Source organism: Emys orbicularis, chromosome 1, assembly GCF_028017835.1.
Source record: "Emys orbicularis isolate rEmyOrb1 chromosome 1, rEmyOrb1.hap1, whole genome shotgun sequence".
Taxonomy (NCBI): domain Eukaryota; kingdom Metazoa; phylum Chordata; order Testudines; family Emydidae; genus Emys; species Emys orbicularis.
The window spans coordinates 23,346,678-23,360,891 of NC_088683.1; the positions used below are offsets into that span (position 1 = coordinate 23,346,678).

Sequence of the window (14,214 nt, forward strand, 5' to 3'; positions counted from 1 at the left end):
TAATCATAGGCTTGAGTGGTGGATTTTCTACAGGTGTTTGGGGGATATCTTCCCAAAAGCAAGAATTAAAACCCTTTTTTCTATTTAAATCAGTTTTGAGGGAGAAAAAGGTTTTGATTTTTTTGAATTTTTTTTATATAATCCAGTGTTCTGGAAATCAAAACTGATTGCAACTAATGGTAATTCATGTGAATGACAGAACTGACAAGACTTATCAGACATGACTGATTTCATTCATCAGAATGGCATCAGACCTGGCAATGTTCAAAATCCACCAGCCGCAAGCGGCAGATCCCGATATTGGTGTGTCCCTTTAAAGCCACCATACAATTATACCCTGAGAAGCCTGGCACAGCTGGTAGAATTAGTCTGCTGGATAGTTTCTGAGCTCTTTCTGCTGGAGCTCGACCAGTGAATTAGTGTTGGACCTGTTCCTGTGTGTGTGCCTAGAATTACTTCCCACAAGACAGTATAACTCCCCATCAGGCAGTGTTTCAGAGAGGCAAAGCACTTGTGTAACCTCAGACCATCTGTTGGTTGCATAAATTAATTTTCCCCATTCACCATCTAGCCATAAGGTACACACTCTCTTTCTTTTTCCAGATTGTTGTTAGTTTTTCTCCCCTTTTAAGGAGGTTGTGTAGGAAGAAGGGGTGTCCTTTAAAAAACAGAAACAAACCCCACACCTCTCCATTTTTTGGTAGTTATCCCCCTTCGAAACACCACAGAATAACAGAATGAGGTGCTCCCTCACCACAGTGAATTTTAAATCATGGAAGTAAGGACAATATGAAAACAACAAACAAACCCTTAGGTGAACGATATACCTTACTAAAATAAAGGTAAATAAGTGTCTAGATCATCAGGAGGTGTAAATCAGCATAACTATGTTTACTTCTGTGGTGCCACATTGATTCACCTCGAGTATCTGGCTCTTAATCTTTTAGGAAGAATAAAACACATCAGTGATTTCAGGGCTCAACTTCAGGCACCTTTATAGGCATTTGATTTTCAGATAGGGGATACTCAGCACTTTGTGGAAGTCAGGGCCCTTTAAGGTCTCAGGTGAAGTATCTACCCCCGCGGGGCCCCCCCCCCGCCAAAAAAACCTGGAGGCACCCAGAATCATTAACCATTTTTGAAAATGAGCCATTATTTTTAAGGCTCAGTCCTGAAAGCAGCAGAGCATTGCTTGGGGATGCTGAGGACTGTTAAATAAATCCCACTGATTTTGATCTGCTCATCTCCTTGCAGAATTGATCCCATAGTGCTCTAGATCGCCGAAGTCTAATAGAGGCACTAATCCTTAAGCCATCATTGTGAGATGGGTAGTAGTGAGGTAAATACAATATCCTTTCTAGAGACGGGGAAACTGAAACTCAGAAATCCAAAGCTCCCTGGGGTAGGGACCGTCTGTTCATTATATGTGTGCACAGTGACTAGCACAGTGTGGCTCTGATCTTTGATCCTTTAGGCTTTATTGCGATGCAAATAATTAGTAATAATTATCATAATAGCCTCATGAGTGCTGAGTATTAATATTAACAATAATGATAATAAATTTAGCCCTTCATTATGCCCACATAATCCCCGAATCAATGGGGACACAATTTTCAGCAGAAAGGCTGTGGCTTGCTGAGGCTTGTGGCTAGTTTATTTGGGAAGTGGATAATAACTGAAGAGTTACTGGCTCATAGTCCTGTATTCAATCCACTGGGCCACTGTCCTGTTATTACAATGTAAACTAACAAGCCCATGTGGTAGTTCTGAATGATTTCCTTTTCTCATGCAGATTTATACGAAATACAGTGATCTGTATACAGTGGAAGCCAACAATGCACGTGACTTGGTGGAAATTGCAGCCAGCAATATTGAAAAACTACTGAGTAACAGATCAAAAGCCCTGGTGGTGAGTACTAATTGGATCTCTCTCTTCCACTTATTTCTCATTCTTTTTGAGTCTTCATGTTTTACTGATGCATGTTTTTACTGTTGTTGTTTTTGCTGCTTATAAATGTAGGGGCAGTGTCAGTCTGATATGTACAGGATGTGACATATGCAGAATGATGACTTGTGAGTTCATGATAGAAAATCAACTCATTAGTTAGTTGGCATAGGACAGACGTTTATATTATTGATTGACACATTAGGGACTGGGGCCAAATGGCAAATCAAAAGATAAATAGGTTGAAAAATATTCCTCTAAGTACACATGAATGTTCATGACATGAAGATGATAGTACTCTACAGTCATTGGTAAACTTGAAACATTGAATGAATACTGGATCCTCTAAGGTAACTTATTTTTTAAAATATTTGTACATCATCCATTGGATAGATGTGCTTTGAGACAGACACCCAGTGAAAGTTGGGTAATATAAGATGTATCTCTAAGTAAATCACTTAGCCTTTATCGCCTCATCTTTTTAACCCTCATGTCTTTCATGATGGTAGCATCTGATTTTCCTCTTCTAACAATGTGTTCATGTGTCTGCTGAAGCTTCACAGTGTGTTTATTCTACTGCTGACTGGCCATTTTACTCCATATTCCAACCACCTACAGTGTAAATGAAATTCACCTTGAACTTCTTATAAGAAGTCTGCTCAGTTCTAATCCCATGATCCCTTTTTTTGAATTACAAGTAGTTGCTATTTCAAACTGCTCATTGGCAGTGATCCTTTCCTTTCCTTTCCTCTAAATAGGCCAAGTCTGGCTAATTGCTTCTTGTAACTCATACCCACAAAACCCTGATTCATTTCAGAGTAGCCTTCTGCTGCCATTTTCAATCTCAACAATGCCCTTCCTAAGAGACCCTGACCAGATTTTCATGGAGCACTCCAAGGGCTTGTCTTCACTACCGGGGAGATGTACGCTGCTGCAATTGATGCAGTGAGTGTCAATTTAAATACCTAAATTAATGGAGATATCCTATCTCCTAGAACTGGAAGGGACCTTGAAAGGTCATCAAGTCCAGCCCCCTGCCTTCACTAGCAGGACCAAGTACTGATTTTGCCCCAGATCCCTAAGTGGCCTCCTGACAGATTGAACTCACAACCCTGGGTTTAGCAGGCCAATGCTCAAAGGACTGAGCTATCCCTCCCCCCCGAGTCTAGTAAAGATCTGGTAAATCAATGGCAGAGCACTCTCCTGTTGACCCTGGTACTCCAGCTCTCCGAGAACATCTCTCATCAGTGCAGTGCACTGAAGACTTTGGGGTAAGTCGACCTAAGCTATCGCGACTCCAGCTATGTTATTCACGTAGCTGGAGTAGCGGAACTTAGGTCGACGTACCCCAGTAGTGAAGACAAGCCCCAAGTGTGTTCACTCCCTTGCCTTTCCTAGTGTTAAATCTAGAAACAGGCTGTGACGTTGCACTCTATATGATTTTATAAAAATATGCTAATGAGTGAATATAATGTAACTGGAATATGCTTCATGCAAAAGGTCTCTTGTAAGGTATCATTACAAAGCTTATAATCTACTGTGTGTGGTCATCCTATTTGTATAAATGTATCACTCTTGTATCTGAAACTAGAAATATGAAATATAACTCTGAGGGCCTATTATAATTATGCAAAGTGTAGGCCATTAATGGTTGTTTGGAATCTTGATGGCTCCCATCAACCAGGACAATTGACTGTAGATGGCTCTGTTTGCAGGCAAGCCTTCCTGTGACTCAGGCTGGGACAAATGAAGGCTTGGGGTCTTACAGTGACATGTGATCATGTCACCTGAACTGGAATCCATCTTTAACCTAGTGCTTTTTCATTGAGAAGTGGGGGGTGGGAACCTAGAGGGACAAAGGATTCCCGCCTTATGCAAAAGATATATAAATGGGTGGAACTAAACAAAGGGGAGAGCCATCATGAAGAATCCCCTAGCTACCACCTGAGCTGGAACAAGAGCTGTACCAAGGGAAAGAATTGTGCCCAGGCCTGGAAGGTGTCCAGTCTGAGGAAAAAACTTACTGAAGTATCTCTAAGGGTGAGATTATCTGCATTCAGTTTGATTAGATATAGATTTGCATGTTTTATTTTATTTTGCTTGGTTACTTACTTTGTTCTGTCTGTTACTACTTGGAACCACTTAAATCCTACTTTCTGTATTTAATAAAATCACTTTTTACTTATTAATTAACTCAGAATATGTGTTAATACCTGGGTGGGCAAACAGCTGTGCATATATCTCTATCAGTGTTATAGAGGGCGAACAATTTATGAGTTTACTCTGTATAACCTTTATACAGGGTAAAACTGATTTATTTAGGGTTTGGACCCCATTGGGAGTTGGGCATCTGAGTGTTAAAGACCAGAACACCTCTGTTAGCTGCTTTCAGGTAAGTCTACAGCTGTTAGGGGACGTGATTCAGACCTGGGTCTGGGTTTGCAGCAGACTAGCAAGTCTGGCTCAAACCAGGCAGGGCACTGAAATCCTAAACTGACAGGGCAGGAAAGCAGGGGCAGAAGTAGTCTTGGCAGTAGTCTGTGATCCAACCCGTCACACAGGCATATCTTGAAGTGGGGTCTAATGGATGGAACAGTGGACTGGGAGATGGGTCACTTCGGTTCTAGCATCTTCACACACTGACTCTTAGTGTAGCCTGGAACAAGTCACTTAAAGCCAGATTGTGAGAGAGCACAAACAGCCTTCATCCCACTCCAGTTGTACCTGAGTGCCAGCAGCTGGCTGGGGAGTGAAACCACTGCTCTGTATTAGCCTTCAGTACTAGCCTCCTTACAGGTGGTGAAGAGAGCCATGCACTTGCATCTGCCAGTATAGTAGTCTGGACTAGGGGGTCACCATGTGCAGTACCCATTTAAAGGAGTGTGGATCTGCCATTGCTTTTCGTGCTTCGCCAAGAGGAATTCCTGATTACTCTTCCAGATCCCTTAGCCCTTCCCATCCTTAATGAAGGGCTATATCTTTAATACATGATCTTTTAACTTCTGTGATTCAGCTTACCCAAGTGTAAAATGGATGTCATGCTGCTCACCTACAGTATGTCACTGGGTGTTCTGAGGCTGGCTTAGTGTTCACATAACATATGAACTTTGCATGGAAGAATTATTGTCGTGAATTATGGTGTAAGGTGTTATATTGATAACCACTGTTTAGACATTTGAAAACATGTCTGTTTCCCTACTACTTTCCCAGTCCAATAATTCAAACTATTGTACACCTAAGACAGTGTTGCCAGTTTTTGCAATTTTATTGTTAATCCCACAAGTTTCATTGTTTTTTTCTTAAAATCTCAGCTGCTGAAATCAAGAGAATATGTGAGAATCTCAGTTTTCATCTTTAAAAAGTAAGTTTCTAGCCCTCATGATTGCTGAGAAAATCTTGAAAAGTCAAGTGAACGCACACTAAAGGCTCAAAAACAAGAAGGCAAATAAAAAGAACCCCCAAATTATTCTTTAAAAAACCTCTTCATTTTTTAGCCACTTTGGGGGCCCGATTGATGATTTTTCAATGCTTAGGGTTGGTAATGCCACTAACAATAGGCACCTATTACAGCGCTCGTTATTTATACCAGTGTGGCTGTAGACTCCTGATGCATATGAGGAACTCCTGTTGAAACATGGGAGGATCAGACTCCTGGCATCTGTACTTACCTTGCCACTTTATCCATCAAAAGTGAAATTCACCCTGTGCAGAGGGCCAGAATTGGTCCTACGCATCACTGAAACCCTCTGCACATATGTGAATTTTGCTCACAGTCTCTTAGATCCTAATGCTCCCTCTTTGGTGCTGAAACAGCTCAGAAGTTACCATTTTTAGCTGGCCTTTATGAGGTGTTTTTAATCATCCGAGGATCTCTGTGATTTACGAACATTAATTAATACAACAGATGCATCAGCCCCTCCTTGGATGAGCATACTTTGGATATATATAACCCTCATCCAGCCTACCACAATTGCATAGTCATCTGCTCCAGTTGGCAAGGCATGGCGTTGGACTTCTGCAGACTCCCAGTATTTAAGTGTTTACCTTTATTCCTATGAAATGTTCTCCCAGTCTTTGTTTAGCTTTTTAATGCCATGTGTGTATATACACACACTTTTTTATGCCTTTATATGTATATAGGCATAAAAGTGTGTGTATATATACATATATGTAAGTATACACTTTTGTGCATGCTGAAAACTGGATATTTAAATCCTAATCACTTCCTTTCAGAATATTGTCTGCCGTTATATAAAATACCTACATACCCTTCAAAAGTCATAATTACCACACTATTGCCAACCTCAGGTAGTCAAAAATCATGAGTCACGTATTCCCAAATCATGCGACTGGCTTAATAATTGTGAGATTTAAAAAAAAAATGGGGTGGTTTTTTTTACTTTCTAGTTCTGATCCATTAAGGTACATTCAACTCACATTTTAAAGCTTTTCTCCACAGCCACTTGGGCTAGAAATGTTTTTAAAATGAAAGCTGAGATTCTCATGTATTCACAAGACTCCAGGAGCTGGGTCTTTCAGAAATATGCCAAATAGTACAAGACTCCCAATAGAATCATGAGATTTGGTAATACTGTTACCAACTTCAGTTTTGTTGCTGGCTTCTGTTCTCTATTAATTATCAGTCTGTGATTAGTCCCTGTGATTTAGAGTCTTCCATGGCATTACCTTACGTTAAAAATTACCTGTTTCGTTCATCTTGCCATAAACGTTGATGGTTGAGATACTTTGCATTGATTTTTCTGTTCACAGCTTCCTGCTTTTGTCATCAGTGCACACTGTGACTTCTGAGTTTATTCCCTCCTCCAGATCATTTTTACACACTTGGGATACTCCCTTGTTAGCTTCTGAATGTTAACCTGTTGCCTTCTACTAGCAGTTCTTCTTCACCTCCCAGGCACATTTCTGTGTCATGCAGTAGCTTCCCCATATGCCTTACTGATTTTGTAAACAGATCATCTGTGCTGCAAAAAGTTAATCGGAAAAGTAGATACGTTTATACCTACAGCTTCAACTTTGACTGAGAGCAGGAATGGAGTCAGGCATAGCTGTTACTAATCACCACAGCGGGTTTTTACCATTGGGACTAAAGTGTGTCAAAGTGTTAAATTAAGGGCAAGTATGATGCAAGAGGACAATACAGCTTCTAGCGATGCCCTGAGGGAGATACCAGTGAATGACATCAGCAGTCTCATTGTTCGTACATTGGCATAGCCAAGGGACTCCACTGGGTAAATGATGTTCCCTAGGCATGTAGCAGAAACAAAGTTGGGGCAAGGTTATAATAAGCAAATATTGGCGGTGACTTTCCCAATAATATACTGGTTTCCCTCAGGTTGCCAGGATGACTATAAATTAAAATTAATCCTTCTGTAACAAAATCTGCAGTGCTGTACTACACCCCTGTGCTAAACCTCTATGATGAAGATTTTTGGACAACATTATCTGATGGTTTCGTACGTGATATATGAAAGTGTCACTCCATCAAGCATTGCGGATATCTCAGATGGGATTCATTATTCTATTTCTGGTCTGCATATATTAAGAAAATAGTATGACATTTATATGGAGAGATTATTGTGAAAAAATGGATGAAGATAGCAAGTGCTTTTCTAGCAAGGAGAGAAATTACGTTTGATTAATCATCATCTTTCCTCTTAGTTAAGTTCATATATTTACTATTCCCAGAAAGTAAGCCTGTCCACCCCACTATAATCTGCCAAGGTCCAAATATGGGGCACAAAGTGTCACAAAATTCCAAATGAGAGTCATACAAATATTAGAGTTGTGCAGGAAATGCCATGGAGTTTTTTCTTGTAGTGTTAGGTAACTGTTTTTGTAACCATCACACCATGATTTTTTATTTCTGTTGGAAATAATTTTTCTGCAATAAAAGTTTGGGGTACCATCTTTGTATAGAATTTAAGTATTCTCGGAACTGAAACGAATGATGTCCCTCAAAATGAGAGATATTTGAGATGTATGAGTCCATCTGGTCATGTCCGTGTAGGCAAAAAGTTGTGTTCTTCAAATGAGTTAAGCTAACTCAGTTAAAAACTCCCTTTGATGCCTATATAGGCCCTGTTTAACACGTTTAAGATAGGTGGCTACATCATGAATAGATGTTAAATAGAGCATGTCTGGAATTTTCTGTCAAAACAATTTTGAATGAAAAATTCAGTTTCAGCAAAATTGCAATTTTTCATAGGAAAACTTCAATTTTACAGAATATTTTTTATTTTCTACTTTATTTTGAGGCAACACAACATTAAACTATAGTTCTGTGTTACCTGATTTGGAGTAGTATTTCGGAGGCCCGATGCCCACATTCTCCTCCATTGGCTGGGCTCCCTGGCTGGATGACTTCTCCTATGATGCAATATGGTGTCCCCTCTGACTGTGGGTGCATCATGGGAGGTGTCTTCCAGCCAGGGAGCTGAGCCATAGGGGAGAATGAGGGCATGAATTGCCTCAACAACAACCATGAGGCACAATAACATCGTAAGCAGATGTAGTTTAATGTTGAACTGACTCAAAACGAAATGCTTTGACATTTCCAAATCAAAATTTTTTCATTCTACAAAATATTTTTGATATTTCAACTTTTTTGTTGTGATTTGGGAATGTTGAAGTATCAATTTCCCATGGGACAAATTCCATTCATTGCTTAGCTCTAGTATTAAGCTTTATACTCAGATGTTAAGGGAGGGGGAGTCATTCAATTGAGTTAGCTGAACTCAGCTGAAAAATGCACCTTTTTGCCAGTGAAGATAGGGCCTCTGAGATTAAGCATAGCTATATTAATACTACCTCTGAATGGATACCTGCTCAACCATGCAGCCAGTTAAAAGCCTTTTCTTGTGGTAACAGAATAAAATGTGTAAAAGGGGGCATTATAGTGTCCTTAATATTTGTGTGATTGAAGGCTTCCCTCCATGTTCTGAGTGCAGCAATATTATCTTTTGCCAATAATTGCAAGGCCAGAAGAGACCATTGTGATCATCTCATCTGACCTTCTGTGTAACAAAGGCCATAGAACAAACACTCAACGTCAAACAGGAATTATTTTGGGTATCTTTTTGAAAATAATCCAATCTTGATTTTAAAATTGCCAGTAATACTAACAGTTAAAAGAAAAGATATGTTGGCAACAACACTAATGAATTTTTCAGGAATGTGCTGCAAAGGACAAGGGTATATTTAGTGTAGGCGGTAGTATGATATAAGCAGGCTATGGGCTTTTACCCAGCGATTTTGAAGTGTAATCTACATTGTTCAGCTGATCAAAACGTAGTCTCTGTGCATATGAGCTCTTGCACACATAATTTTTGTGTAATATTGCTTGTTGGCCTAACCCATCACTCAATGCAAGTGACTTCAGCAGAAGTTGGATCTGGCCTAATGTGCATACATGAGAAAGTTACATCTGAAAATTTAATCAACGCAAACAAAAATGAGTTCTGCAGGTGTATGGCCTCACATGATAGTATACAAAAACTGCATGCACCAATGATTGCACTAGAGTTGCCAGGTGTCTGGTTTTCGACCAGAATGCCCGGTCGAAAAGGGACCCTGGCAGTTACAGTCAGCACTGCTGACCGGGCTGTTAAAAATCCGGTGGCACGGTGGGGCTAAGGCAGGCTCCCTGTCTGCCCTGGCTCCGTGCGGCTCCCGGAAGTGGCCGCCATGTTCGGCTCCTAGGCACAGAGCTGCCCTGAGCACCAGCTCCGCAGCTTCCATTGGCCGGAAACCACGGCCAATGGGAGCTGGGGGGCCGTGTGTGCGGATGGGGGCAGCATGAAGAGCCGCCTGGCTGTGCCTACACCTAGGAGCTGGACATGCCGGCCGCTTCTGGGAGCCACCTGATGTAAATGCCGCCCGGAGCCCATGCCCCTCACCTCCTTCCACACCCAAACTCCTCCTGGAGCCTGCACCCCGCATCCCCTTCCACACCCCAACTGCCTGCCCCAGCCCTGAGCCCCCTCCCGTACGCCAAACCCCTTGGCTCCAGCCCGGAGCCTCCCCCCAATTCCCTCATCCTCGGCCCTACACCAGAGCCCGCACCCCAGCCAGAGCCCTCACTCCTCCCACATCCCAATCCCCTACCCCAGCCCGGAGCCTCCTCCAAAACTCCGGACCCTTCATTGCTGGACCCACTCTGGAGCATGCACCCGCAGCTGGGGCCATCACCCCCTCCTGCACCAGAACCCCCGGACCCAGCCTGGTGAAAATGAGCAAGTGGGGGAGAGTGAGCGAGGCGGGGAGGGGGGGATGGAGTGAGCGGGGGATGGGGCCTCAGGGCAGGGTTGGGGCAAAGCGCAGGGCAAGGGTGTTCGGTTTTCTGCAATCAGACAGTTGGCAACCCTAGATTGCACACAGTTATGTGTGCAAATGGAGGTTGGATTGATGCTTCTTTGAAAGTATGGCCTGTAATAACCATGTACCTCTATCTCTACCTGTATTTTTAATGCAGTTTCATTTTCACAAACGGGTTGCTCTTGGCAGGGAAGTTAAGTGTCTGCACTTGACTGGATGCTTAGGGTATTTCTTACTTTTGGCTTAATAGCTCAGATTACATACAAGATGAAACTTCCTTCTATCCTCTTCTAAAAAGTGGAGCTGACCCTTTAAAAACCATCTGTGACAGGGTATACATTGATTAATAACCTCTTGTTCCATTTGCCGCCCACACTCCATGGGAGTATCTTGATCGTTTATGTTCCCAGATAAAAATACACACAAATTCCATAAGAGGGCTTTATATTTCTGCTACAGTTTCACTTGTTACTATCAGTTTTTTGCTTACTTTTTCTCTTTTTTCTATCAGTTTTTTAAGCCCTGCCCACAGGTGGCTTAGAATGATTTCAGGGAATGTTCACTTTTGCAATGGAAGCCAAAACACCTGGGTTCTTAGTTACTAGATGACAATGCAACTTTGGGCAGATTGTATAACCTCTCTTTGCCCATTTGTAAAATGGGTTCTAACAATACCTGATTAGTATGTTGTGAAGTTTAAGTAAGAAATTGTGGCAAAGTACTTTGAGATCCATGGGTCAGAGACATTACATAAATGTATAGTGGTACTGGAATCTTTGCTTTGGCTGAAGATTTGGTATGGCAGCTTACTTATTTATTGCTGTTTTGGGTGGACAAAAAAATGGGAATGTTTGTACTTTCACAGCTTCTCCTTTCATTTCCTCTTTGCATAAAGCATCCGTACTGTTGAAAATCTGAATTTAGTTGCTAAGAACTATTCCATTGTCATCAGTGAGAGTTAAATATGTATATCAAGAAGAGAAAAAATATAAGTACAGCTATCTGAATGTCTTTTATTTTTCTCTCCATTTTCTCTTCTGTATTCTGTACTGCCTACAACAGCTTTGCCTCAATCAAAAATAATTCTGTGTCTCAGTTTAGCTAGGACTGTTCATTTTTTACAAGAACTGTTCAAGTGTCCAAAATATTATTTTTGGTAGCTAAACATGTATTTTTCTGGTCTCTTTTCCCATTTGCTAAACCACACTACATGCTTGCCATGCTGATGACCACTGCAAGAGGTATTGTCACCTTCAGACACAACACTTCTGGTGTTAGAGGAAGATTAAGGCACTGGATAGACAATATCCAGAAGATAAGGGTTCAATTCCTGGCCCTGCCAGAGACTTTCTGTGTGGCCCTTAGTATCTCTGTTTTAGTTCCCTGTTGTAAAATAGGGATGATAATCCTCCAGTTCTCTCACCCTTTGTCTTTCTTGTGAGCTTAGATTGTAAACTCTTCCGGTCAGGGACTATATCTGTTCAGTACCTAGCACAATGAGGCCTTTATTAAATAATTAATAGTGGAAAAAAGGTGCCTAAGCCACTTAAGGGCTTTTGAAAATGTTAACTATTGATAATGCAAGCTTATATATTTTTTTTTAAAAAGGCACTGCTCCACTCTACAGTAGTAGCTCTAAACACTATCCCTTACAGTGGCTATAACTGTGGGGTTTGCTGTAAAATACTATAGTATCTTTCTTGAGGTTTGTGCATCATATTATCAGAACATTTTCAAACTCCTGACAATGCAGAGGAAACCCCCTGGGACCACAGCTACAGTCGCCTCCTTTACAAATTGGTAGCTCTGGAACTGTAATCCAGCTGTCCCACTACTGGAGACTCTATACATACTCTACGAGCCCCCCAGCATGTCATGCCCCCGCAGTGGCAATTTTCTGTTTTTGAGTGTTAACATAAAATGAAAGCAATGCCTGACCTAGCGTAATCCTCTGAGACTGGGGCTACTGTTAGATTTATTCTTGGAGCCCTGTCCTGTAGATAGTAGTGTTTTATTGCTGTGACTTACAGAAGGAATTTTTGCAAAACATGTTTAACAAACAAAGTATATTGTAGCCGTTTGCCTTTCTCTAGGTTGGTAATAGCTGAATTATGAAGAAGGTGGCCTGTAATTGCTATGAACAGCAACAAAGAGTCCTGTAGCACCTTATAGACTAACAGATGTATTGGTGCATAAGCTTTCATGGGTGAATACCCATTTCGTCAGACGCATGTAATTGCTATGGTATCTCCTTCAAGATCTCCTTCAAGCTAAGGATCTCAAAGTGCTTTGCAATTAACATAGCTTCAAAATACACGGGGGGGAGGGAAGGGGGCGGTAGGTTAGTGTTACTGTTATTAATTCCATTTACAGGTAACAAATGGAGGCAGATTGAGGTTGTTACTTGCTTATGGTCACAGACTTTGTGACAAAGCCAGGAATACTACCCCAATCTGTCTCGCATTTCTAGCTCATACACCCTGACTGCTCCTCCAAGTGCTGGTCCCTATGTGTATTCCATGTGCCCGAATCTGGAAATTCTAATAAGCAGTGTCTATTGGCCAGCACATGTAGATCTCTTTGTGCTCCAGACCGAGGGCAAAAGAGGCAGTACAGGCTGACGCCTCTCCAGTTCCTTGTTGCTGCCACATGTCCTGAGTCGGAATCCCTGTGCCCACAGATTTATCCAGCATTTATCCTTGATAGTCTGTAATAAATTGTGTAAATAGTTCTACAGTTTTTATATTAGTATAGTTAGAGTTTTATAGTATAGTATAGATAGTGCTTTTCCCCATATTGGGAGGCTCCCTCCCTGCGGTCAGGGACTATTCCCAGAGTCTCGGGGTTCAAGAATTGTGTTTCCTGCCCTTAATAAAGTTTCAAAGCTGTATTAAGTCAATGTTCAGTTGTAAACTTTTGAAAGAACAACCATAACGTTTTGTTCAGAGTTACGAACATTTCAGAGTTCCGAACAACCTCCATTCCCGAGGTGTTCGTAACGCTGAGGTTCTACTTTACCTAGACCCCACAGGAGCCTGAACATCAATATAGTAGAACCGGGAGCAATCCACCTGGCATGCAGGGCTTTTCTCCTGCTCATTCATTCTCTCCATGTCCATGTAATGTCAGACAACCTCACCATGGTCTTTCACACAAACCAAGAGGGTGGAGCAAGATCTCTTCCCCTTTGCATAGAAGTAGTCAGGTTTTGGAACTGTGCATCCAAACCACATCACTATCCAAGGCACATGCCTTCCAGGTGATCAAAACTGTTTAGCAGACAACCTGAGCAGACACTTTTCTGCAGACCATGAGTGGGAGATACACAGCTCTATCCTGAGTAAGATTTTCACTCAGTGGGGAAATCCTCAATAGGATCTCTTCACATCCCAAACAAACAGGAAGCTTCCCTTGTTCTGCTACAGAGGAGCTATTGGTGATGGCTCCAAGGGTGATGCTCTCCTACTGTCATGGACAAACAATCCAATATGCCTTTCCTCCTGTTCCCCTATTACTACAGGTCTTGAGAAAGATCTGTCAGGACAGAGCCAGAGTCATTCTCCTGACATCCAACTGGTTGTCGGAGCTCATGAGAATTTCAGTCTGTCCTCCTATCAGGATCTGCTCCTTCTGGGATCTCCTTACTTAGGAAAGGGACAGACTCAGACACCCCAATCTAGACCCACTATATCTCATGGCCTGGTGTTTGGATAGGCATCAGAAGTAAAACGCTCTTGCTCAGCATCCATCCAAACTAATCTTACTCAAAATAGGAAAGACTCAACTAGAACCTGCCACCTATCAAAATGGAGAAGCTTTTCTACCTGGGCTCAGTATAACCGCCTTCTCCAAGTTCTGCAGATAATCTAAAATGACTGGGATGTCTCCTGTTTTTACAGAACTCAGGTCTTTCCATTATCTCACTGCAGGTCCTT

General features: G+C 41.7%; 1 protein-coding gene across 4 annotated transcripts in view; it reads left to right on the top strand.

Moving 5' to 3' along the window:
- The window catches only part of CACNA2D1 (calcium voltage-gated channel auxiliary subunit alpha2delta 1), a 677,013-nt gene that overhangs the window by 114,995 nt on the left and 547,804 nt on the right, over positions 1-14,214 (top strand). For all 4 annotated transcript variants that reach the window (XM_065420204.1, XM_065420229.1, XM_065420221.1 and 1 more), the window contains exon 3: positions 1,793-1,909. In XM_065420204.1, coding sequence (XP_065276276.1) covers positions 1,793-1,909 — 117 coding nt within the window. The remainder of the gene's footprint in view (positions 1-1,792; positions 1,910-14,214) is intronic.